This window comes from Pleurodeles waltl, chromosome 6, assembly GCF_031143425.1.
Source record: "Pleurodeles waltl isolate 20211129_DDA chromosome 6, aPleWal1.hap1.20221129, whole genome shotgun sequence".
Lineage (NCBI taxonomy): Eukaryota > Metazoa > Chordata > Amphibia > Caudata > Salamandridae > Pleurodeles > Pleurodeles waltl.
In genome coordinates this window covers 89,634,262-89,659,280 of record NC_090445.1, presented here as the reverse complement: position 1 = coordinate 89,659,280, position 25,019 = coordinate 89,634,262, and the positions used below count along the sequence as shown (strand labels likewise).

Genomic DNA, 25,019 nt, shown 5'->3' with positions numbered 1-25,019 from the left:
CCAATGCTGATGGTCTGTCCATATTCTTCCGCCTTAGTGATGAGAATTCCCATGATGTTGGGTAGTTGCTCCCCACTTTCAGCTGGGGGGAAACATGTTAGACTTGGCATCCTTGGCGTAGTCTTCCTTAACATTTTGCCTCTGTTTCCCAGGTTGTTGATGTGTGCTGGACTCTGTTTTTGCTGTTTTTGATATGCTGGGCCCTTTACCACTGCTATGCAGTGCTAAAGTGCTCCTATGTAAAATGTATGTGTAATTGGCTTTCCATGATTGGCATATTTGATTTACTAGTAAGTCCCTAGTACAGTGCACTAGAGGTGCTCAGGGCCTGTAAATCAAATGCTACTAGTGGGCCTGCAGCACTGGTTGTGCCACCCACTTAGTAGCCCTATAAACATGGCTCAGACCTGCCACTGCAGTGTATGTGTGTGCAGTTTTAAACTGCCAATTCGACATGGCAAGTGTAAACATGGCTCAGACCTGCCACTGCAGAGTCTGTGTGTGCAGTTTTAAACTGCCAATTTGACTTGGCAAGTGTGCCTTTAAATATTATTAAAGTGAAGATGCCCTTTGGGAGCAGATTTACATGGAGTTTGGGGTCTCTGAGCTCACAATTTAAAGATATATGTTTTAGTGAAGTTGGTTTTTAGATTGTGTGTTTGAAAATGCCACTTTTAGAAAGTATGCATTTTCTTGCTTAAAACATTCTGTGACTCTGCCTGTTTGTGGATTCCCTGTCTGGGTCAGTTTGACAGTTGGGCTGTTTGCACCTCTCTCCTAGACAGTGACAAAAAGGGAGCTCGGGTGTAGCCTGCATATTCTGATAGGCCATCTGGGCTGAGGGGAGAGGAGGAGTGGTCACTTACACCTGAAAGGGCTGTGCCTGCCCTCACACAATGCAGTCTCCAACCCGCTGGTGTGTGTCTGGGCCTGGCTTGGGCAAGACAGGATTTTACAAACAAGAGAGAATTATCTTTGAAGGTGGCCTACTTTAAAGGCAGAAAGGGATATAAGAAGAGCACCCAAAACCCCTGAAAATTAGATCACTTCTGGAATCGAGAGGAACCTCTACCAAGGAGAAGAGCTGAGGAGAAGTGCTGTCCCTGCCTGTGACTGTGCTTTTTTGGGCTATCCTGCAGTTGCTGCTTCTGCCTGTGAAAGGGGACAAAGGCTGGACTTTGTTGTGCATTCCTGCTTGAGAAGAATCTCCAAGGGCTTGAACTAAGCATGCCTCCTGTTGTTGAAGTCTCAGGGCCATCAAAGACTTCCCCTGCCAGCACCTGGACACTCTGCTGAGACTCCTGCCCTGCCAAGTGGTTCCCTATCCAGTTCCTGGGCCCTTAAAAGGTGAAGCTGGCAGACAAAGACTGGAAACCCACGCACAGACTGCCGTGCAGGGAAATTTTCGACGCACCTTCTGTGACGCGGCTGATAAACGACGCACTGCTGGCTTTACGGCTGAAATCAATGCTCTACCTGCATCACAGCTGGAAGACAGACGCAAAGCGGCTGGAGAAACGACACGCAACACCTGCTAACGGTGCAAACCCCACGCAGCACAGTTTAGTGATACAGTGCGATTGGATTTTCAATGCAACATCGCTGGGCGCGGAAAAACAACACAAAGCCTACCCAGACCCAAGGTACCCATCCGGATCAACACATCGCTCTCTTGTGGGAGAGAAGAAACGATGCACGCCGACCCGACTGGAGGAGGAACGACACATGGTCTCGCTTACGAGTGAGAAATCAACGCATCACTGGCCTTTTCTGATGCACACTCGCCCGTGCGGTGTTATTTTGACGCTACCCAGGTACTTTTGTGCACTAACAATGTTCTCACTGCTTTCTAAAACAATTTAAGACTCCTGTTCTTTGAAAATTCATATCTTGACTTGTGTATGTTGGAATATTGTCTTTTTGGGCTTGTTCTGTTTAGATAAATATTATCTATTTTTCTAAACCTGTGTTGTGTCATTTTGTCGTTTTTTTCATTGAGTTACTGTGTGTTGGTACAAACACTTTACACATTGCTTCTGAAGTTGAGCCTGTCTGCTCGTGCCAAGCTACCAAGGGGGTGAGTGGGGGTTAACTGAGTGTGATTCTCCTTTACACTGGCTTGGCTGAGGGTCCTTGCTTGGACAGGGGGTAACCTGACTGCCAACCAAAGACCCCATTTCTAATAGTCTCTCTTTTAATCTAGTGTTATCTCTAAAATGCTACTGTCCCTCACTATCTGAATATGCTCAATGCTTGTTTCTTTTCCTCTTTGTTAATGGCGGGATGCTGCTGTCTCTAAGTGGAATATACAAGATGTCTTCTCAGGGTGACCTGGGTATACTGCTATTTCTTAGTTCCTGCTGCCCTCAATTTTTCTGTATTTCTCTGATGATCTAGGGTGCTGCTGTCTGACAACTATCTTAATCTTCGTCTCTCTTTGTGGCCATCCCAGCATGCTGCTGTCTTTTATGGTGGAACTTGCTGGTTTTTACACGGCTGCTGCCATTGTCCTGCTTTGCTTCCCAGGTTGACCTTAGGATGTTGCTGCTGGCTCTCATGGTGACCCACTGCTCCTTTAGTTTCTCATGGTAATCTTAGGATGCTGCTGCTGTATCTCATGGTGACCCACTGCTCTCTTTGGTTCTCAAGATGACCTTAGGATGTTGCTGCTGCCTTTCATAGTGACCCACTAGTCTCTTTGTCTCTCATGGTGATCTTAGGATGCTGCTGCTGTCTCTTATGGTGACCCACTGCTCTCTTTGCTTCTCAAGCTGACCTCAGGATGTTGCTGCTGTCGCTAATGGTGACCCATTGCTTCCTTTGTCCCCTTTGTCTCTCATGGTGATCTTAGGATTCTGCTTCTGGCTCTTATGGTGACTGACGGCTCCCTCTGCCCGTTTATGTCTCTGGGGTGACCTTAAATTCTGCTGCTGTTTTACATCACCTTGACCTAAGAATGCTGAAGCTGTCTACTAGGGAAACCCCATAGAGTTGCTGTTTTTTCTGCTTGACTACTTCCTCCGCCTGGTGCTTAATTTGAGACGGTGGTCGCAGGTGGGGCCTACAGGAAAAAAACAGTGGTAGGGGAAAGAATAGGGAAGAGAAAAACGGGAAACAGTGGCAACGAAATAAAGCAGGGGTGAAAAACAGCCTCCAAGAGTGACATAAAGGAGCAGGGAGTGTCGAGTGATGGATGAAAAAGGTTTGAGGTGAACTTGATACTACACAGTCTTGGTATTAGGAAACCCCAACCTTCGAAAGTGCTGGAGTGCACTATTTACCTTCTCTCTTTGGCTCTCATGCTTCTGCAAGGATGCTCTGTCTCTCATGGTGATCAACGGCTCCCAATGCTACGCTTTGCCATTCATGGTGACTTTGGATGCTGCCGCTTTCTAAATCTTTCTGCTGCTCCCTCTTCCCCTGTCTGTCTCTGTGGTTAACGATGCAGCTGCCTCTTATAACGACACAGGGATTCTTCTGTCTGCATGTGGTGACCATAGATGCTGCTGTCTTTTGTGGTGACCCCGAGATGCTGCTGTTTGCTTGTTGATGGTCACCATGGATACTGCTGACTCTTGTGGTACCCCAGGGACGTGGCTGTCTGCTCGAGGTCCCCATAGATGCTGCTGTCTCTCATGGTGCTCTTAAGATGTTGATTTTGCCTCTCATGGTAATGCCAGGACCCTTCTCTGTCCCTCAGGCCCTGGGATCCTGCCGCCGTGCCCTGTCCGACTGTGTCCAGGAGCGGAGCCGAGTTCTGGACCTGATAACTCACTGTCTGAGCACCGTCCTGCGGGACAACGAGACCGAAGCCATTCTCAGCAACAACCCCCTCTCCAACCGCCCTCCGGCTCGCTGGGGTGGAGAGAGGAACACCATGCCGAAGACAGACCCACTGGGGCCTTTCTCGCCAGGTGAGCCCTTCATCTGAAATCTGGGACACTGTGGGGAACTCCCCCATCCCTCCCCACCCCCAATATTGGAATCTTGGACTACACAGGTGACAGATCATCGAATGGCAGCCTAAGACAATACACCCGCCCATTCAAAACCTAAAAAGTGGAATCTAGGTCTATACATAGCCTTAGTTAAACTGTAACCTAGAATTAATTAAGACTCCCCCACTTATCTCACTAAACTGCAATATACAACCATACAGGTGACCCCCAACCACAAACTGAAATATAATACTATAAACGTGACCCCTCTTACAACCTTAAAAGTGGAATATAAGACCTCCCCTCAAATTGGAGTCCAGGATTACTTAAGTGAGACCACCCACTCTCTAAATAAGCTTGTTGCTCTATTCTTGAAATCTCCCCATACACAAAACTTTGGCCACACCAAGAAATGTTCCCTTTCAACTTGGAGCCTGCGGCCACACCTATAAGATTTCTACTTTTAAACTTCGACCTGTGGCCACACCTGTGAAATATTTCCTGTCACCTTGGGATGAGGTCACACCAATGAGATCCCCTTCCCCAGCCTGAAACGTTTGGACACTCGAGTGAAATTTCCCCTCTCAAACTGGAATATGTTGCTACACCTGTGCAATCTCTCCCCTAAAATGAACTTGTGGCCACACCTGTCAAATCCCTCCTCTACTACTGCAATCCAATGCTATGCTGTGGAACCTACCCCTTTAAACTGAAACCAGGGATCCCTACGGGTGAAATCCCTCATCACAAACTAGAACGTGGGCCCCTCATAGGTAAGGACCCCCATCTCAAACTGGAATCCTGATCCCGCATGTGTAAAATCCCTCATCTAACGTTGGAATCCGGGGACCAAATAAATGAGATCTGGAATACAATGCCATTGGTTCCATTGAATTGAATCCAGGGACCCCTATGAGTAAACTCCCGCATCTAAGACGGATTTGGGGCCAGCAAGGATGAAATCATTTATCTGAAATTGAAATCTGATACCCACTTGGGTGAAATCCCTATCTTAAACTTTGAATTTGGGGGCCACAGGGGTGTAGTCCCTCATTTCAAACTAGAGTTTATTAGACACATAGGTGAAGTCTCTCTCATCTCAAGCTAAAATCGTGGTGAAAACCTTTGTCTAAAGCTGGGGTTCCGGGAATCACATTGGTGAAATTACTCATCTCAAACTGGAATCTGTAGGTCACCCGGGTGAAATCCCTCATCTCAAACTGGAATCAAGGAACCAAGCTCATTAAATTCTCCGTGAAACAGGATGGGTTAAAAATCCTCGCTGACACTTACGGACATAAATTTAGTAAAAGGCCAGGTCTAACAGAGATCAGTCATCTAATTGCATCAAAGGTAGCATCCTTGACCAACCTCTCAGCCCCATTGCCTGCTGAATGGTGCTAAAAGAATGACAAGGAACAGAAACTGCATGAAGTGAATAGAACTTTTAAGACTCCTGTTTATTTCCCCCTGCTGCTTTCCAGACCCTACATGAAAGGTGCACCAAGAACAGTGCCAGGTTTAGCTCAAGTCAGGATGTGTAGCAGCCTCTTCCCTGGCAACGAGTAGTTGAAACCCATCCGTAACTCTTGTCTGGTTCTATACTTGGGTATCTCACCTCTTGAAATAGAGTTTATGATTATAAAGGCCAAAGTTTTTTAATCAATTAGAGTGAATGTTCTATCAAAGCAAAATAAGCTCAGTTTATTATATTTCTCCGCCCACGTTAACCCTTCTGGTGATGTCAGATGTTATAAAAAAAAATGAATGTTAACCAGAATTTGCTATGGGTACGTGCACAAAAGGCTCCTTGGCGCAAAAGGTACTAGAACAACAGAGGGTGCCCAAGGGTGAACTCTTCATAGGTCTTCTTGAAAAGCCATGTTTTCAAGGCTTTCCGAAATCTGATCAAACTGGCCTTGATGCACTTGCAGGGGGAGGGAGTTCCAAATAGTGGGGCTAAAACAGAGTAGTTCCGACCGCCCATATGTTCTCTCCTATATTTGGGAAGAACAAGCAGATCCGTACCTTCTGAGAGCGTGACCAGACTCATATTTCCTAATTCTCTTTTTGATAAAGAAAGGACCAAGATTGTGTAATTACTTAGAGGCTTGACATCTAGGAGCCAGATGTATGAAAAACCCAGTTTGCAATCTCGTAATTGCGATTCACTATTAGAAAATCGCAAAGTGTGATGTACTACAGTGTGTTTAGCACGGTTTGCGATTCACAAGTGGTCGCAAGGGATCTGCCTCATCAATATACATGAGGCAGGTCGCAATTTGTGACCCATTGGGAATTGCCAGCACTCACAGGGATGGTGGCCTTCTAGGATCAGCAGACCACCATGGCTGTGACTGTTTTTTCAAAAAACAGTTTTTTGTGTAATGCAGCCTATTTAGTTATATGGGATCCATTACAAAAAGAAAACTGAAATGTTTTCTTTTCGTTTTTTTCTGACTAGGCAGTGGTTCCCGGGGCCTGCTCTTAAAAAATGTTTTCACCCACATTCACAAAGGGGATTCACGTTTGCAAATAAGTTACTGTCTCCTCTACGGAGTCACTAAAATAGAAATGTTATGCAACAGCATTCAAGTCGAAAAACATTCACACATACCATTGCGATTCAGTGTTAGGAAGGGATGCTCTAAACACGCCCCTTCCTAATAGCGACTCACAAACCCATTTTGCTATTCAGTAATAGATGACTGAATCCCAAAATAGGGTTAATACATAAAAAAAATATTTTTTTGAGGTCACAAATAACCCGGTTCTGCAAATTGGACCATTTGCGCCCAAAATAAATCTACGTACATCTGGCCCTAGATGCTCCGTGTAACTGGCAACCAATGAAGCTATTTCAAGTCTGGTGTAATATGGGCTCTTCTGGGCCAATCAAAAATGAGGCAGACAACCTCATTTTGGATGACCTGTGACCTTCTAATGGAGTTATCCGGGAGCCCCAATGTATTAGAATGGGCGTAGCCCAACCCTGACACAACAGTGGATACTAAGACTGACTTCAGAACTTCCAGCAGTAGAAGGCGGGCCAATTACCTGATAGTCTTTAACAAAAAAGCACATTAAGCCATTATGAGCTGATCTGGGACACTAGGGTGAGATGACTGTCCACCCTATCCATAGGCTTTTAGCTGACATGCAGGGCACAGCTAAATCGCCCAGCTCATGTGGCCAGAAGACGTAGGACCAGAGATTAGTATGCTTGTTAAGAGCCATAATTTCCATTTTATCAGCATTGAGCTTCAGTTGATTTAGGTGCATCCAGTTAAAAATATATCTCAAAATATTTTGAAACTCCTCCTGCCCAGACTGTAGCAGTCAACCGAAATAAAAATTGGGGATCATCTCACTAATGAGAGGTTTAGTATAAATGTTAAAGAGTTGGGGTGAGAGTGATGACTGCCGCGGAACTCCATATGCAATTTTAGATGTTATAGAGGCAAAGGGGTCAAGATGCACCTCCTGAGATCAGTTCTGAAGGAATGAGATGAACCAACTCAAAGCTTTGCCCCGGAAACCTGTCGCTTTCAGACAGTCTACCACAACAGTGTGGTCAACTGTAACAAAAACTGCTCTTAAGATGTTCTTAAACACCCCCATATCTTGCCTAGTTGAACATCAGTGATCTTTTATGTGTTCGGCATCATGTGAGTTGAAGAGAAGAAACCCAGAGCAGAAAATGGCTATCAGAGGTAAAATATATACACAACAGTTAAAAAAAACAAGCATCAGGCCTTTTCCATCTATGCACTTAGTAACTGGAACATCATCCCTGTATCCTGCAGGACTTCACATCCCTGTTCCAATTCAGGAAAGAGTTGAAGAGTCTTTAAATAACATCACATCACTATGCATTGTGAGTACACGGCTGCTCCCATAAACCCCTCCAAAAACGTGCCAACTGTATCCTTGTCTTTGACCATGACAGTGCTTTGGCTAAGTCTGCACTTTATACATACAGCATACATACATACAAACGTACATACATACATACACAAAGGGCAGAGGATCAAACGCCTTCCAAAACTCTTCCACTGCTTGCCTCCGGCAGAACATAGGGGGTCATTCCGATCCTTGCGGTCATGGACCGCCAGGGCCGGGGTTGGAGGATGCACCGCCAACAGGCTGGCGGTGCATCAAGGGCAATTCTGACCGCAGCGGTAAAGCCGCGGTCAGAAAAGGGAAACCGGCGGTTTCCCGCCGGTTTTCCCCTGCCCCTGTGAATCCTCCACGCGCCGCCATGGGGATTCCGACCCCCTTCCCGCCAGCCTGGTTCTGGCGGTTTTCACCACCAGAACCAGGCTGGCGGGAACGGGTGTCGTGGGGCCTAGCAGACACTGAAATTCACGACGGGTGCAACTGCACCCGTCGCACACCAGCAACTCCGCCGGCTCCATTCGGAGCCGGCTTCCTTGTTGCTGGTGCTTTCCCGCTGGGCGGGCGGGCGGCCTTTTGGCAGTCGCCCGCCAGCCCAGCGGGAAAGTCAGAATGACCGCCGCGGTCTTTTGACCGCAGTACGGTCTTCTGGCGGTTCCCGCCAGGCGGGCGGCTTCCGCCGCCGGCGGGGGTCAGAATGACCCCCATAGTGGTTAATGTTGTCTGAAGTTGTGCTCCCTGGTTCAAGCCATCAATGCACTTTGTCTTCCATGCAGTCCATCCTACAATGGTGTCTTATGTCTGCTATTTCTGTCTCTCTTTTGATCCCTCCATCATTTTTGGGCCTCATCTCAAATTAATATGTACATACATGCTTGTCATCATTCAATGTTATTCACGGCCCAGGTTCAAACTCAAACCTTTTGGTCTCTGTTTACCATCAGAACAAGTTGGTTTATTCACATACTTTGTTCTTTCACTCATCATTTGTGTTCAAAAAGCTACGGCTGCTAAAATATATTTATAATCAGTGGTTGGTGTCATTAACTTTGGCAAAACCTTTAAGGTCAGATGCACTTGGGCACCTATGATAATGAGCATAACTACCTCTTCCAAACATACTATACTTAGAGATTAGCCACGGGTGGAAGGGCTGGGGGAGTATTGAAGTGTTGCCCATAGAGGCAATAGAAAAATCCATCCTCAAGAAGAATTTAAAGAGAGGATAAAACACCCAGGATATGCTACTTTTCCCAAGGACAAACCCTTAGTTATCTGCACCCATCTGGAATGTAGTGCAGTCAGGTCCCGGATGATGGAGAAGCAGAAACAAGGTACAAAAGGGACATAGGTGATCATTCCAAGTTTGGCGGGCGGCGGTTGCCGCCCGCCAAACTTACGCCGCCACTTGGCCGCTCCGCGGTCAAAAGACTGCGGGGGCCATTCAGACTTTCCCGCTGGACCGGCGGGCGCCCGCCAAGGGAGCACCCGCCGGCCCAGCTGGAAAGGCCCTGCAACACAGAAGCCGGCTCCGAATGGAGCCGGCGGTGTTGCAGGGGTGCGACGGGTGCAGTTGCACCCGTCGCGATTTTCACTGCTATGCAGACAGTGAAAATCATGCTGGGGCCCTGTTAGGGGGCCCCTGCACTGCCCATGCCAGTGGCATGGGCAGTACAGGGGCCCACAGGGGCCCCACGACACCCGTCCCGCCATCCTGTTCCTGGCGGTAAAAACCGCCAGAAACAGGCTGGCGGGAAGGGGGTCGGAATCCCCATGGCGGCGCTGCTTGCAGCGCCGCCATGGAGGTTCAGCCCAGCCAGGGGAAATCCGTCGGGAAACCGCCGGATCCCCTTTTCTGACCGCGGCGTCAGAATGGGCAGGAAAGCACCGCCAGCCTGTTGGCGGTGCTTTCCGTCATTCACGGCCCTGGCGGGTTTTACCGCCAGGGTCGGAATGACCCCCATAGTCCTCACTTTTAATTGGTGTGCAACTTACTTAATTAGTTCCAGTGAGACGGTCCAGATGGGTTGCAGGAAGTATAGTCTGAAGGATAATACCCAGGATTCAGAGATCAAATTAGAATAAACACAAGTTGTCTGCATTGACATACAGATTTCAGACACCAAAAGTTACCACAAAAGTCCCATAGGGTACAAAACAAAACATCGCTGGCTAGAGAAAACAAAAAAAAAAGCTTTAGGAAGAAAGTTTCCAGAAGCAAATCTAGACGCTAGAATACCACGTTTAACCAACGTATGATGTAGTCTTTAGGTGACCTTTAATCGGTGTTGCGGATTCTACGTACATGCAGGGCCGAACTGGGAACCTGAAGCAGCCCCAAGAGGGTGCATAGCGAGCCAGAGCCTAACCACTACAATTGGGCTTGGGGAGGTGGTCTCTCCTCTAAGAAAACATGGAAAAAATTGCAAAAAATTGTGCATTCTACAACACATTTTTCAATATATATTAAATTGTCTTCGTTTTTACAGTATAGTAAGTGATGACCTTACAGTGCACCAGGATACGGCAATCTTTATTGGGGTTCTTCAGTGATCCCCTCACCACCACCCTCTATCAGTGCCTCTCCTCTTTCTATAGCCCCTCTCTTACATTTATTTCATTTGTTTTATAGCGCCTTTCTTTCCAGCATAGGGTGTTGGAGCACTTTACATCACACACGTACAGAGACAATAAACCATGTGTGTGTAAATCAGTGTACAAAAATGTTACATAAGACAAAGGAGACTACAAGGTGTAGGAGTCAGGTCATCTGTACTGGTAGGGACTGTTTTTTAAAGCGCTTGGTCTGGAAAAGCATAAACACAGGATTCAGAATTTAATACAGTGGTTAGGGTTGACTTTACTACTAGCACTTTATTTCTTCCCAAACAAACTTGTTTTGCAAAAATTAGGATAATCAAAGACTGAGGAAAAGAACATAACATTCTAATCTGTACCATGCAGTTTGCATGCAGTTATTTGATTGCTATTCATAGCTCACTGTTCTAGATTAAGATTGTAATTTATGAACTGTACAGTAACAAAAAGATTTATGTAACAAAGCAGTATCCTACTGAGCATTGCACATAAAATAATGTTCTGTGATCTGCATAGTATACGTTCTTTGCAGGAGGCAGAGTAATCCATGGCGCTACCTTTGAGTCAAAACTGCCACTAGACAAAACTCTGATCTCTCCCCAGCAGGTACATTAATCACCAGAGTAGACATGGCACTTTTATTGTTTCTTGAAAAATATTGGATATACAAGGAACTCTGCAGGGCTTTTAAAACTGCTGCACTGCTACAAAACCAGCCACCCAGTAACAAAAACGGCCTCTCACCCCTCCAGCCTCTGGGGGAAATGCCCAATGCCTGGTACTGCCAGCCCGGCCTTGCCTACAAGCTCAGAAGATAGAGCGAGAGCGGCCTTCTAGTTAGTGTAGTGCGCAGTCTCACTCCATCCTGCCTTGTGTGTCTGCATCCAAGATGCTCCAGAGGACCAGGGATAGCGCGTTCAGCTCACTGCACAAACGGGGAAGCAGACTGGAAATCATCAGCGGGAACTAACCTGGAACTGCCTGACTCTGCTCTGTGTCTAATAAGAAGTGAATATGAACTGACGTCAGAGCACGGCCTGCTTATGTGCAAGACAGTTTAGATTTGCAACACCTGAAAGCCTTGTACCCTGGAGTCTGCCTTGCACATAGACCTCAAGGCAGACTCTCCTATGGGTAGAAGCTGGATCGGATTGAGATCATAATTATGCCTGGGCAGTGCCAAAAACGTGCCCCACAATCCTGGATGGTGCCCGTTCACGAAACACTATTTACTTAGTGTCATTGGACTCATTTTTAGAGAAATATTTTTAAAAATAAGCATCTTAAAGCTTATAGATCAAGTAACTCTGGCAAAAACCAGAAGCACTGTATTTTATCTGGGTGGAAGAGGTGAAAAAATATAGTCAAAGAGCCACAACACCTGATTAGTCTAGGGTTGCCACCTATTATTTTAATGTCCTGGCTGGTACAGTACAAAAATAAAGAACAGCATCCAAAGCCGGCTTTTTTTTCCTCTGCTCACTGTGTACTTTGAACACTTGACATAAGGCAAACTCACTCAAAAATGAGTTCTAAAACTGCCTTATGACTAATAATTAAACTAATCCAAGGCATAAAATTCATCTTACAAAGAAATACAGATGTTTTTATATAAAGAGCCGTCATTAGTTATCTTGCTCTGGCCTTTACAGATTTGTAAAATATGGTCAATAGCAGTTTATTTATTCTTGTAGTTTTATATGGCGTGAATGCAGCCCAAGTGCACTGGAGAAATTGACTAGTTACATTACACAAGATAATTTTTTTTATTTTTTATCTTAAGCTTAGAGTGATTTGCCCAGAATCACAGAATGTTGAGCTGACGCCGGGACTCTTCAAGCATAGTTCGAAAGTCTTACAGCTCTGACCTTAACTTCATCTTCTCTATTTGTCTTCTCTCTGGGAAAGCTGGTGTCACAGCAAACCTATGCAAACACATCCATACATCCACGAAGGCTTGAAAGACACGTGCCCAGGTGACGAGAGGGGGTCAGGAGAAGCACACAGTTGCTACGGCTCCAGCAACAGGAAGAAGGAGGCCAAAGGCCACCAAATCACCTGGCCCATGAGTTACCTCCTTCCCAGCCCACCATAGCCTCAGGGAGATTACCTGGCAGGGGAAGAGTTAAGAAAAGTACATAGCTGCTACTCCAATGGGCCGAGGTGATGATGACCTAATGGTCACAAAATCACCAGCCTCCCCTCCCGCATTCTTTCCCCGGGGAGGTTGTGCATACTCTCACCCTCTGTACCCTCCATGCCCTGAAAGTAATTGTCCAGTTGGTAGGGGGGTAGAGGGAAAGATACTGTTTCAGTGGAAGGCCAGCCCCACGGGGGGCTGAAGTGAGAATGATCCAAGGGTCAGAGCAGCAGCAGCACCTGGCAACCAGTGAGGCCACATCTCAGACTCAAGATCTCATCCGCCCATCATACCGTCAGGACAATGGCCTGGCAGGAGAGGTATGAGAAAACAGGGCTGTTTGCAGAAGCCCCCTCAATTTTTGCCCCCATTTTTCACTTTTTGCTGGTGTTTTCCTGACTCTGATGGTGCCCTTGGTACTGCTAACCAGTCCCAGGGCCTATCCTCTGTACAAAATGAATAATCAAAATTAGGCTAATTATAATTGGCTATGTCAACCTACCTATAAGTCCCTAGTATATGGTAGGACATGTAGGTTTAGGGACCCCAGCATCCCACACCATACCCATAGGTGCACTGCTGAAGTGCCCAGTGTAATTTTAAAGGAAGCCCTGCCTTGCTGGCTGCTTTTAAACTAAAGTTATATGCAAATTCGACTTTGGAATTAAAAGTACTACAAAAGTCTAAACTACCTTATTTGTACATATAGGTCACCCCTAAGGTGTGCCCTATGTGCCCCTAGGGTTGGGTGCCACGTAACTATAAGCAGGGACCTTATAAAATAGCTTTATAAGCCCTGGTGAGGTGAAATAGACAAATTTGTTTTTCCTTCACAATAGTGAATGGCCTCCATAGGCTAAAATGGGGAACTTTATTTTAATTAACAAAGCCCCCTTAAGTGTCAGATACCTCGAGTTTGGTATCAAATTATTTGTTATAATAAATCCCACAAGTTACAGTTGTTGCATTTAATATAACTAATTCAGGTAAAGAGTTTTAAAATCTACCTGAAAAGTTGCCAACTTCAGCTCTGTAGTGCCCTTCTCTGATTGGCCAGCCTCTGGCAGCCTGGCCAGGCTGTCTTGATGAGGTGTGAAGTGGCCCAGGTTGAACACAAAGGATGTCCCTGGGGGAAGATATCTACCTCAGCAGATGGGGACGCAGGAAGGGCGTGGGCTGCCAAACTGACCTTCAAAGGCAGGGAAGGACATTTGGAGCAACCCAGCACCTCCCTCACATCCTGCAACCCCAGACAGTTAGGTGCCCTCTTGATTAGATTAGGAGAGGGCAGGAGAGGGCTGTGTTTAGGATTTTTAGCCACACTACTGTGTGGGCTCAGCCAGATCTAACCTCCAAAAATAATTTTCAGCCATGATGGATTTTTGAACACTGTTGCTCCCTGGGATTGATTTTTGCCACAGTTCCCAGGAAGTGGTCATCACAGGGGGAAGAACCCTGTCTCTGATTGCACACCCAGGACCCCCTGTTTTTCTCCCAGGAGCAAGGATAAATATGGCAGAGCTGCACCCTCACCTCAGATCCCTACCAGATCCCTACAAGGAAGAACATCAGAAGAAGAAGGACTGCCCTGCTGGACCCCTGACCTGCACCTGGACAGTGCTCTCTGAAGGAGTGCACCAGCTACAAACTTGTGGTCCACCACAAGAAGAACTTTGCCTGGCTTCAACTGGTTCAAGGAAGGACTCCCTGTTTGCTACAGGTGAAAAATTGCTAACCAGAGTCCTGTGTCTCACAGCCTGAAGAAACTGACCAGCTGACCACTGTCCAGTGGCCGTTTTGGAGTTTGAGCCAGGTGAATTCTGGAAGTTGTAGTCCTTACCCTACAGGAGCAACTCAGAGCTTCTGGAAAGTTGGGGTGAGCTGTGGACTCCTACAGGACCTTAAAAAACTTTCTGGAAGAAAATCCAGAAGATTGGAGAACTTTTTGGAAAAAGCTCCATAAAGGGACCAACCTGCCACGGTGATTCTAGCTGACTTGCCTCAACCGCAACCTGGCCTGACTTGTAGGTTCCTCCCGCTGAAGAAAATCTCTGAAAAAGTGACTAAGTCAGAACGTAGAAAGTTGACCGGGACCTCCCGTGCAGTGTATCCAAAGAGGGCTCCAGGGATGTTGGATCAAGATTCAGGTTTGGCCCAGTCAAAGGATTTTCATCTTGAAAAACCATCTAAGTCCAAACGTAGAAATTTTCACCAATGTCTTCTGTGACGTGTATCTGAGGAAGGGCTCCAGGGAGGTCGGATCGGACTGGCCACTTCGTCCCGCTGAAGAAAATCTTCAAGAAAACGACTAAGTCCGAAGGTAAGCTTTTTACCGAGGCCTCCTGCTTGCTGTAGCCGAGCAGGGCTCCATCGCTGTCGGCTTTAAACTTTGACTTTGCCCCTGTCAAGCTGCAACCGGATTTGTGCTATTCCTTTCTATGAGCTAAAAAACACTAATTCTTTAAAAATTCATACATCCTGCTCCCCTTATCGGATTCTAATCATTTTGGTGTCATTTTAAAGATAAAAAATATAATCCAAATATAAGTTATACTTATTTACTGTTTTGTGATTTTTAAATGCGCCACACACTTGTCTCCTAAGTTAAGCCTTGTCACCCATTGCCAAGCTACCAAGGGTTGAGCTGGGTTTAATTTATTGAGGCCTAACTGGACCTAAGTGGAGGTTAGTGGCCTATTGCTAAGTGTAGGTACTTACCTGCCCTTACCAATAATCCACTTTCCAACAAGAGGAATGAAGGAAAGGGCATGCCGGGGGTCAGTTAACATAGGCCCTAGAGTAATAGGTCACCTTTAGGCACCGGCCCATAGGCCAATCCCCAACTGCCCACCTTACCAATCCAAACCTGGTTAGAAGTGACGTTCCCCAATTGACCAAGGGACCTTCGAAAGCACAGTAGCTCTGGGGTTCAAGTCCATCACACATGGTCCATGTCCTTGATCTACATACAGAAATAGGTCTAAACAAAATAAGTAACTGTTGTTATTACATGATTTCAAAGTTCAGAATAATATAACTTCAACTTGTCTTTTACATTAAATATCAAGGTAATTTGATTTCAGTTTTACCATTTGCATCCAATAGCAAGGGAGATGATACCAATCAAGGTGGGAGCAGTAAAACCGTTTAATCCCACCCCCTACTTTTAGGCTTCGATTACATTTGGCTAAACTACTGTTTGCACTTAAAGCACAAATTTCCATTCTCTGTGCAAACAGTAATTAGTGGGTGTGCAATTTGCACCCACTTTTTTTCCATGTTGCATATTCCAGCCCTTGGTGTGGTATTTGCACGTCTCCATGATGCCTGATTTAATTTACACAAGGTGAATTACTAAACACTGATCTCACCAATCATTTGATCGACTTCTAGATTTTACTGGCACTCTATTTCTCCAGGTTATTCATAGTCGCTACCTGTTGAAGGAAAAAGGCGCATTCAGACCTGTACAATGCACAGGTCAAATCAATACCAACAGCCTGAAGTCCCAGAGGAGGCAACTGAGGAAACTGCTGCTGTGTTGGCTGCTGCTTCTGACAATGTAACCTCAGTCCTTCCTCGCAAGGAATATCCTAAAAAGGGTGGCACTTGTTTGTGGAAGGAAAAAAAGAACATACAGCGTAACTATTGGTCATCAGATGGAGTGATCTTTCCAGGCAAACACTGACCCAACCCTAATCTTATCAACACAGAATGCCTTGTGCCATGTGGAACAGGCTCAAGGCTGATTTGCATAAGGCTGGGTCCAAACTGGGGTGATGTGGCGAGCAAAATAATGATGGATTAAACCCAGATCTGTGACTGGGGGTGGGTGTTTGAAATGTTTCAACTCTGTGTTCATCATTTTAATTTGTTTTGTGATGTTGCCTTGGAATGCAACCTGACACTAAGCCATGTGTGTTTCCCGAGCTATCAGTGCACTGACCATCTCGACCATGGGTCGCTGTCATGTTTTCTGAGTAAGTCCAATGGAGGGCTGATAAGGAGCTTGGACAGTCTTGTACATGCCCACTCCCATGTCTGAAGGAGAGACGAAAAAAGACAACGCCTTTTGACAGATCACATCGTATTTATGTCTACGTGACATGATTCATCTTCCACCTTTTATGTCCCACTTCAACGACATCAAACAGAGTGTCCTCAAGTATCTTCCTTGATTCCAACCCAGTTTAATATCCATGTGTTAACTTCCATGAAGCTTATTCAGTGCTTTGGGTTCTCTTTCCAAGTATCCTAATGGCACCCAACTTATCATCCTCCTTAATGGTCGTTTCATCTCCACTGAGGAATGATTCCGTAATTCCTTAAATGAAAACATGTCCTCGATGAATGACAGTTCCCTCACACTAAACAGCAATAAAAGCAAGATGGTAATTGTTGGCGAAGAGTACTCCTGGTTTAATGGCTGGTGGTCTGCTAAATTTGGCAAATCGCCTGTTCCAATAGCTTCAGTGCCTAATCTCAGATTTTCTTCTGTCTCTCTCTATCATTCCCTACTTAAATTAGTAAAGTTTTGCAATCATACTTCTTTTATTCACGCATCAATCAATTTTTGCTTCTGTTTCCCTTTCAGTCTGTCTGCCAAGTGGTCATTCTTTCCACCTAGCCTATTGCAGTTCAGTGTAACACGACCTTCTGTTCTATCTGTTGGCTAGACTCTAGAAGATTAGAAATGTGGTGGCATGTCTAATTTTTAGTCTTCCTCATCATTCCTCAGCATTGGTTCTGGTTATCTGCAGTTCTGCTTCTTGCACTGCATTATTTCTTGTTCTCTCACATCTTCTCCCCTTTTAAAGCTACCTCATTTAAAAAAAAATGCACGTAGGAGTCCAGTTCATTTTTCTTTTTGGAGCTAAACATTTCAACTCACTACAAATTTAGGCACTCCTGATCAGTGGCCATCTTACCTTTTGCAAGGCTTACAAAACTAAGGGCCAGATTTACAAGACCCTAGCGAATCAAATCAAATCATTAACATTTATAAAGCGCGCTACTCACCCGTGCGGGTCTCAAGGCGCTAGGGGAAAAAAGGGGGGGTTATCGCTGCTCGAACAGCCAGGTCTTTAGGAGTCTCCGGAAAGCGGAGTGGTCCTGGGTGGTCCTGAGGCTGGTGGGGAGGGAGTTCCAGGTCTTGGCCGCCAGGAAGGAGAAAGATCTCCCACCCGCCGTGGAGCGGCGGATGCGAGGGACAGCAGCGAGTGCGAGGCCAGAGGAGCGGAGGAGGCGGGTGGGGACGTAGAAGCTGAGGCGTCTGTTGAGGTATTCCGGTCCCTTGTCGTGGAGGGCTTTGTGTGCGTGGGTGAGAAGTCGTAAGGTGATCCTTTTGCTGACTGGGAGCCAGTGCAGGTGTCTCAGGTGTGCGGAGATGTGGCTGCTGCGGGGTATGTCGAGGATGAGGCGGGCCGAGGCGTTTTGAATGCGTTGCATGCGATTTTGGAGTTTGGCTGTGGTCCCGGCGTAGAGGGTGTTGCCGTAGTCCAGGCGGCTCGTGACGAGGGCGTGGGTCACGGTTTTTCTGGTGTTGGCGGGGATCCAGCGGAAGATCTTGTGGAGCATGCGGAGGGTGAGGAAGCAGGCGGAGGACACGGCGTTGACTTGCTTGGTCATGGTGAGAAGAGGGTCCAAGATGAAGCCGAGGTTGCGGGCGTGGTCTGTGGGGGTCGGGGCGGTGCCGAGGGCTGTGGGCCACCAGGAGTCGTCCCAGGCGGATGGGGTGTTGCCGAGGATGAGGACTTCCGTTTTTTCAGAGTTCAGCTTTAGGCGGCTGAGCCTCATCCAATCTGCGACGTCCTTCATACCCTCTTGTAGGTTGGTCTTGGCGCTGGCGGGGTCCTTGGTGAGGGAGAGTATAAGTTGCGTGTCGTCGGCGTAGGAGGTGATGATGATGTCGTGCTTGCGTACGATGTTGGCGAGGGGGCTCATGTAGACATTGAAGAGTGTCGGGCTGAGTGATGAGCCTTGGGGTACGCCGCAGATGATCTCGGTGGGTTCTGAGCGAAACGGAGGGAGGTAAACTCTTTGGGAACGGTTTGAGAGGAAGGAGGCGATCCAGTCCAGGGCCTGGCCTTGGATTCCGGTGGAGCGGAGGCGGGTGATTAGGGTGCGGTGACAGACGGTGTCAAAGGCAGCCGAGAGGTCGAGCAGAATGAGAGCGACTGTTTCACCGTTGTCCATCAGGGTTCTGATGTCGTCAGTGACTGAGATGAGGGCGGTTTCAGTGCTGTGGTTGGTTCGGAATCCGGTTTGTGAGGGGTCGAGCAGGTTGTTGTCTTCCAGGAAGGTGGTCAGCTGTTTGTTGACGGTCTTCTCTATTACTTTGGCTGGGAAAGGCAGAAGAGAGATGGGGCGGAAGTTTTTCAGGTCGCTCGGGTCAGCCGTAGGTTTCTTTAGTAGGGCGTTGACTTCGGCATGTTTCCAGCATTCGGGGAAGGTAGCAGAAGAAAAAGAAGAGTTGATGACGGTCTGGAGGTGCGGGGCGATGATGTCGTCGGCTTTGTTAAAGATGAAGTGCGGGCAGGGGTCCGAAGGGGCGCCGGAGTGGATAGAGTTCATGATGGATTTGGTTTCTTCCGTGTTGATGTGGGACCAGTTGTTGAGGGTGATGGCCGTGGATGCCGGTTCGGTGGTGTTTGGTTGGGTCTGGTGTCCGAAGCTGTCGTGGAGGTCGCTAATCTTGCGATGGAAGAAAGTGGCGAGGGATTTGCACAGATCCTGTGAGGGTGTGACGGCGTTGGCGTTGGCGCTGGGGTTGGAGAACTCCTTGACGATGCTGAAGAGTTCTCTGCTGTTGTGTCTGTTTTTGTCCAGTCTGTCGGTGAAAAAGTTCCTTTTGGCGGCGCGGATCAGGTGGTGGTGTTCGCGGGTAGCGTTCTTGAGGGCGGTCATGTTGTCAGCGGTGCGGTCCTTGCGCCAGGCTTTCTCAAGGGCGCGACAAGTTTTCTTAAGTTTTCAAACCAGAGAGGTTTTTTGGTGTTGGTCTGTCGATGCGTGCGTTTGAGGGGAGCAAGGATGTCTGCGCAGTTGGAGATCCAGTTTGTGAGGTTGAGGGCTGCGTCGTTGGGGTCGGTGGTGAGGGTGGGTTGGTTGGCGGCGAGTGCGGAGAAGAGTTGCTCTTCGGGGATCTTGTTCCACTGTCGACGAGGGATGGGTTGGGTGCGGAGGTGGCGGGTCTCGCGTCGGAATGTGAAGTGGACGCAGCTGTGGTCGGTCCAGTGTAGGGCGGAGGCGTGGCTGAAGAAGACGTGTTTGCTGGCGGAGAAGATGGGGTCAAGCGTGTGTCCGGCGATGTGGGTGGCGGTGTTCACCAGTTGTTTGAGGCCGAGGTTGGCGAGGTTGTCGAGCAGGGTGGTGGTGTTGGGGTCGTTGTTTTGTTCCAGATGGAAGTTGAGGTTACCTAGGAGGATGTAGTCCGGCGAGGCGAGGGCGTGCGGGGAGATGAAGTCGGCGATGGCGTCGCTGAAAGGGGCGCGTGGCCCGGGAGGACGGTAGATGAGGGATCCTCTGAGGGTGGTCCTCGGATCGGTGCGAATCTGAAAATGCAGGTGTTCAGCGGCGAAAGGGGTGTCTTCGGTGGAGGTGGTGACGCTGATGTCGTCTTTGAAGACGATGGCGATACCTCCTCCTACCTGGTTGGTGCGGTCTTTTCTGGAGATCTTGTAGCCTTCGGGGATGGCAGTGGCGATGTCAGGGGCCGAGGAGGCGTTCATCCATGTCTCCGTGATGAAGGCGACGTCCGGTGCTATGGAGTCCAGGAGGTCCCAGAGTTCAACGGCGTGTTTGTGGACGGAGCGAGCGTTGACTAGGATGCACTTGAGGTGGTTGATGGCGCGTGGGCTGGTGGTCATAGTTGTTGCGTGGTGGAAGGTGCGTTTGCAGGAGTTGCAGGCGAAGGGTCCATGGATGCGTTTGGGGTGAGCTTGGAAGCAAGTGTTGGAGCGTCCTGGGTTGAGGGCGTGGAGGGTGGTGGGGTCGTAGCGGGTCAGCGGGGCTTGGGAGAGCTGGGGACCAGGGGTCGTGGCGCTGGGCGCGGGACAGGCGCGGACGGGCGCAGACGGGCTTGCCTCTGGTGCGCCTCTGGCGCGCCAGCGGCGCGGTCGCGCAGCGGCCGCCATATGAGGTGGGGGGGGAGGGGTCAGGTGGGGGCGAATGGGAGCTGGGGGGCGGGGGCGTGCAGGAGGTCGCGGCGGGAAAGCGCGAGGGAGGGGGGGGACAGGTAGAGTGAGAAGAGCTGGGGGAGGGGGATTTAAGGGTGGAGGGGGGTGAGTGTTAGGAGGTTTAGGAGATAGGGGAGAAAGATAGGAGTAGGGTTGAGAAGATGGGGGGGGGGGTTGTAGAGGTGGGTGAGGGTGAGAGGTAGAGTGAGAGGATAGGAAGATAGGTAATAGAGGGGGTGAGGGAGTGGGGGAGAGATAGAGAAATAGACAGAGAAAATAGATAGGGGAATCAATAGATAGGGAAATAGATAGAGAGATAGGAGGAGGTGGAGAGTGAGGGAGTTAGATAGTGGGATAGAGAGATAGACAGATAGGTAGATAGGAGGAGTGGGGGAGGTAGATAGTGAACGGGTTAGATAGGGGAGATAGAGAGGGGGATGCGAGTGGGGGAGGGGGATGAGGCAAGAGCAGGAGGGCAGGCGCGGGGAGAAGAGGACGGAGGAGGCAGAAGAGCCGAAGTCAGAAGACAAGAAGAACAGAAGACAAGAAGACAAGAAGAACAGAAGACAAGAAGAACAGAAGACCGGAAGGAGAGAAGAAAGGAATATCAGAAGACCGGAAGGAGAGAAGACAGGAAGACCGGAAGAACACAGAAGAACACAGAAGAAGATACGGAAGAAGATACAGAAAACGAAGAACAGAGGGCAGAAGACCACAGAAGAAGATGAGGAAGAAGAGAAGTAGAGTGAAGACGGGGGAAAGAAGAGTACAGAAGAAGATTACAGACGAGGAGCGAGGAGGAAGAACAGAAGAACAGAGAAGAAGAAAAGAAGAAAAGAAGCAGGAGCAGGAGAGAGGGTGAGTAGCGCAGGGCAGAGCGAGGGGCTGGGAGGTGGGGGGTACTTACTGTGAGGTGGGTCTCAGGAACTCAGGAACCTGGAGGAGCTGCAGCGGCAGGGGGAGCGACCTACCCTTGGGTCAAGGGTCGCTACCACTGTCGCGCAGCGGCTGCCATATGAGGTAGGAGGGGGGGAGGGGTCAGGTGGGGGCGAACGGTAGCTGGGGGGCGGGGGCGTGCAGGAGGTCGCGGCGGGAAAGCGCGAGGGAGGGGGGGACAGGTAGAGTGAGAAGAGCTGAGGGAGGGGGGTTAAAGGGTGGAGGGGGGTGAGTGTTTGGAGGTTTAGGAGATAGGGGAGAAAGATAGGAGTAGGGTTGAGAAGATAGGGGAGGGGGGGTTGTAGAGGTGGGTGAGGGTGAGAGGTAGAGTGAGAGGATAGGAAGATAGGTAATAGAGGAGGTGAGGGAGGGGGGAGAGATAGAGAAATAGATAGAGAAAATAGATAGGGAAATCGATAGATAGGGAAATAGATAGAGAGATAGGAAGATAGGAGGAGGTGGAGAGTGAGGGAGTTAGATAGTGGGATAGAGAGATAGAGAGATAGATAGATAGGAGGAGTGGGGGAGGTAGATAGTGAACGGGTTAGATAGGGGAGATAGAGAGGGGGATGCGAGTGGGGGAGGGGGATGAGGCAGGAGCAGGAGGGCAGGCGCGGGGAGAAGAGGACGGAGGAGGCAGAAGAGCCGAAGTCAGAAGACAAGAAGAACAGAAGACAAGAAGACAAGAAGAACAGAAGACAAGAAGAACAGAAGACCGGAAGGAGAGAAGAAAGGAAGATCAGAAGCGACCTACCCTTGGGCCACACTAGTGTCATTTGTTTACGCTAATGTGGCATTAATGAGGCCATTCTCCTTCTCCATATTTAAAAAGTGGTGCAATGGTTGTATTGCGCCCCTTTTTAACCATTTTGCACCACATTATGCCTGTGCCAGGCATAATGTATGAAAGGGTGGCATCCCTCACAGGGAGGCCCAGAAAATGGCTCAGTGAAATTTGCAACATTTCACTATGCCATTTTTTGTGTCATTTTTAACGCCTGCTCAGAGCAGGTGTTACAATGACGCACCGGATACTTTAAATGGGACTACCTTTACTTTTCAGGATTAGTGACACAATTTATGGTGCTAATCCTGCAAAGTACCACAATAGCGTCATAAATTTTAACGCTATTGTCCTAAAGTGCACCATGGTGCGCCTACAGTATGGCGCACACATGGTGTCATTAGCGGGGTGCTGAGGGGTGCAAGAAAAGTGGTGCCTCACAGCTGTTGTGTCACTTTCTTGTAAATCTGGTGCTAAGTTTTTAAATTCCAAATGATTCTTTTTGTTGCTCTTAGATGTGCTGCTTCTCAAGCTCTCCCGTGCCAGGATACCCTTATAGGTCATTGATGTGTTCAACAAATTTTATTAACATAACAATACGCTGCAAAGTACAGGCCAAACATGAGCTCATTAAAATCTTTCCCAGCATCCTTTGGAAGGCTGTTGAATGCATGGGCCAGTTAGCCATACCGTCCGCCATCTCAGTTCAGGCCCTCTGTCTATTTTTGGATTGTCCTTGAAGGGACCCTGGCAGGGACACCTCATTCAGATATTCTTATAGTCTTTCCTTTCCTGACGTTGGTTAGGAGAGCTATGGCAGTGGTACCACCAGTGCTTAATTTTAACCGGTGGTTTCCGGTGCTCAGCACTGGCACGTAATCCTCAACACCGGGACTTATGACAGCCAGCCAAGTGGTGCTGCTTGTCTAATTTTGTAAAGGACACAACAACAGTTGTTTAGTAATGCTGCATATACATTAAAAATTACTAATACTTACCACCCAAAGCTATAAGAATAGCTTGGATGGCTCGTATTAATCATTGTTATTGTATAAAAATTCGGAATCGTCATTAGTAGCGCTGACAGAAGCAGTGGGTGTGTCTGCTGTAGGGGTCTCCTGCACTGGGTACCACGTTGTTAGTCCTGGGGAGTTTTCTGGCATGAACAGACATGGATTGTCATTGGTTACGAGACATCTGGCCACAGCGTCTCATTGGTCACCTTGGGGCTGTGGGGCTGAAAGAGACAAACTCTTGACATAGGAGACCTCTGGAGAAGGGGATCCACAGAACGTTCTTTGGAGGAAACTCAGTCAGGACCCTCGAAGCTTGGATTATCTTCCCTTCACCTCACTCTCTACCCATTAAAAGTAGTGCTTGAAGGTTTCCGATTTAAACAATAGTACGGTTGTGTTTTGGTCTCTTTCCAGACTGCAAAGAAGCCATCGAGGCTGCGAAGTGCGCGTGCCAGAGGTCTAAGGAGCTGCGGCGCTACATCAAGGAGCTGGTGGCCGAAGTGGCGCGCCTTCAGCAGGAGGTCGACAAGTGCATCAATGAGACTCTGAAGAAGAAGATGGAAGAGACGGAGGCCCTCAAGGTGTGAAGCAAGTCGCTGCTTCGCACTGCTGCACACATTCAGTCACACATACTCTCTCACACACATGCACAGGCGCTAACAGGCTTTGTCCTTTCTCGCTTTCCATCTCTGTCATTCTGTCTCACACTTCCCTCTCGTGCTCTCTCTCTCTCTCACCCTTCTTTATTTTCCATTTTTCTGGTGTGATACTAGCATATTGCTGCCACAATATCATGTCCTATCAATACTGAGCCCTAAATATTGTTGATAAAATTATTCACCGCGTTGAAGCTATTAATAGAAAATCTAATCCGAATGGAAGGGTTTTGGTGTAAATAAGACTATGTTTCAGTACATTGATGCTTCTGTATAACTTATTCTGACATACAACGGCCTGTGTGTCTCTCTCCCCTATTTCACTTGTCCACTCATATATTTTGTAGTAGACACACACTTATTAACATGTTTTGGTACTTTTATTGTTTTCATTGCACAAAACGCAGAGCTATAAAATCCTATATATCACAGGGAACCGTGAAATATGGGAAATATTTCAAGGGTGCCTGTAAAAATCAGATTTCTTCATCATAATGACAGCCCCTAAACCACTCCGTAGAGCTTTAACATTGGCAGGATTACCAAGTTTATGCTGAATGGTGGAACAAATGACGGAGCAAGTTGATTTAAATTATTTGGCAAAAAATTAAAAGTATGCAGCAAATTCTTTAGCAATATTATTTTAACCCTTTAAAGCTAGAAACAACTTTTTGGGGTTAAATCTGCAAATTGTGAAAATTATGTGGCAAATTATATGGTACATACATCTATCCATGTATTCCGCTCTCTCTTATCTCACTGTCCCTCTGATCTTGTCTCTTCTATCTCTCCCTCTCTCTCTTCTTTTTCTCTTACTCCTTCCCTTTATTAGTCTTGTTCCCCTCTTTCTTTATACACGATATCCCTGCTTCTCTCTGTT

At 47.8% G+C, this 25,019-nt stretch overlaps 1 protein-coding gene across 4 annotated transcripts in view; it reads left to right on the top strand.

The window, feature by feature from the left end:
* The window catches only part of TEKTL1 (tektin like 1), a 232,388-nt gene that overhangs the window by 187,991 nt on the left and 19,378 nt on the right, over positions 1-25,019 (top strand). For all 4 annotated transcript variants that reach the window (XM_069237411.1, XM_069237410.1, XM_069237409.1 and 1 more), the window contains 2 exons: positions 3,701-3,914; positions 23,898-24,064. In XM_069237411.1, coding sequence (XP_069093512.1) covers positions 3,701-3,914; positions 23,898-24,064 — 381 coding nt within the window. The remainder of the gene's footprint in view (positions 1-3,700; positions 3,915-23,897; positions 24,065-25,019) is intronic.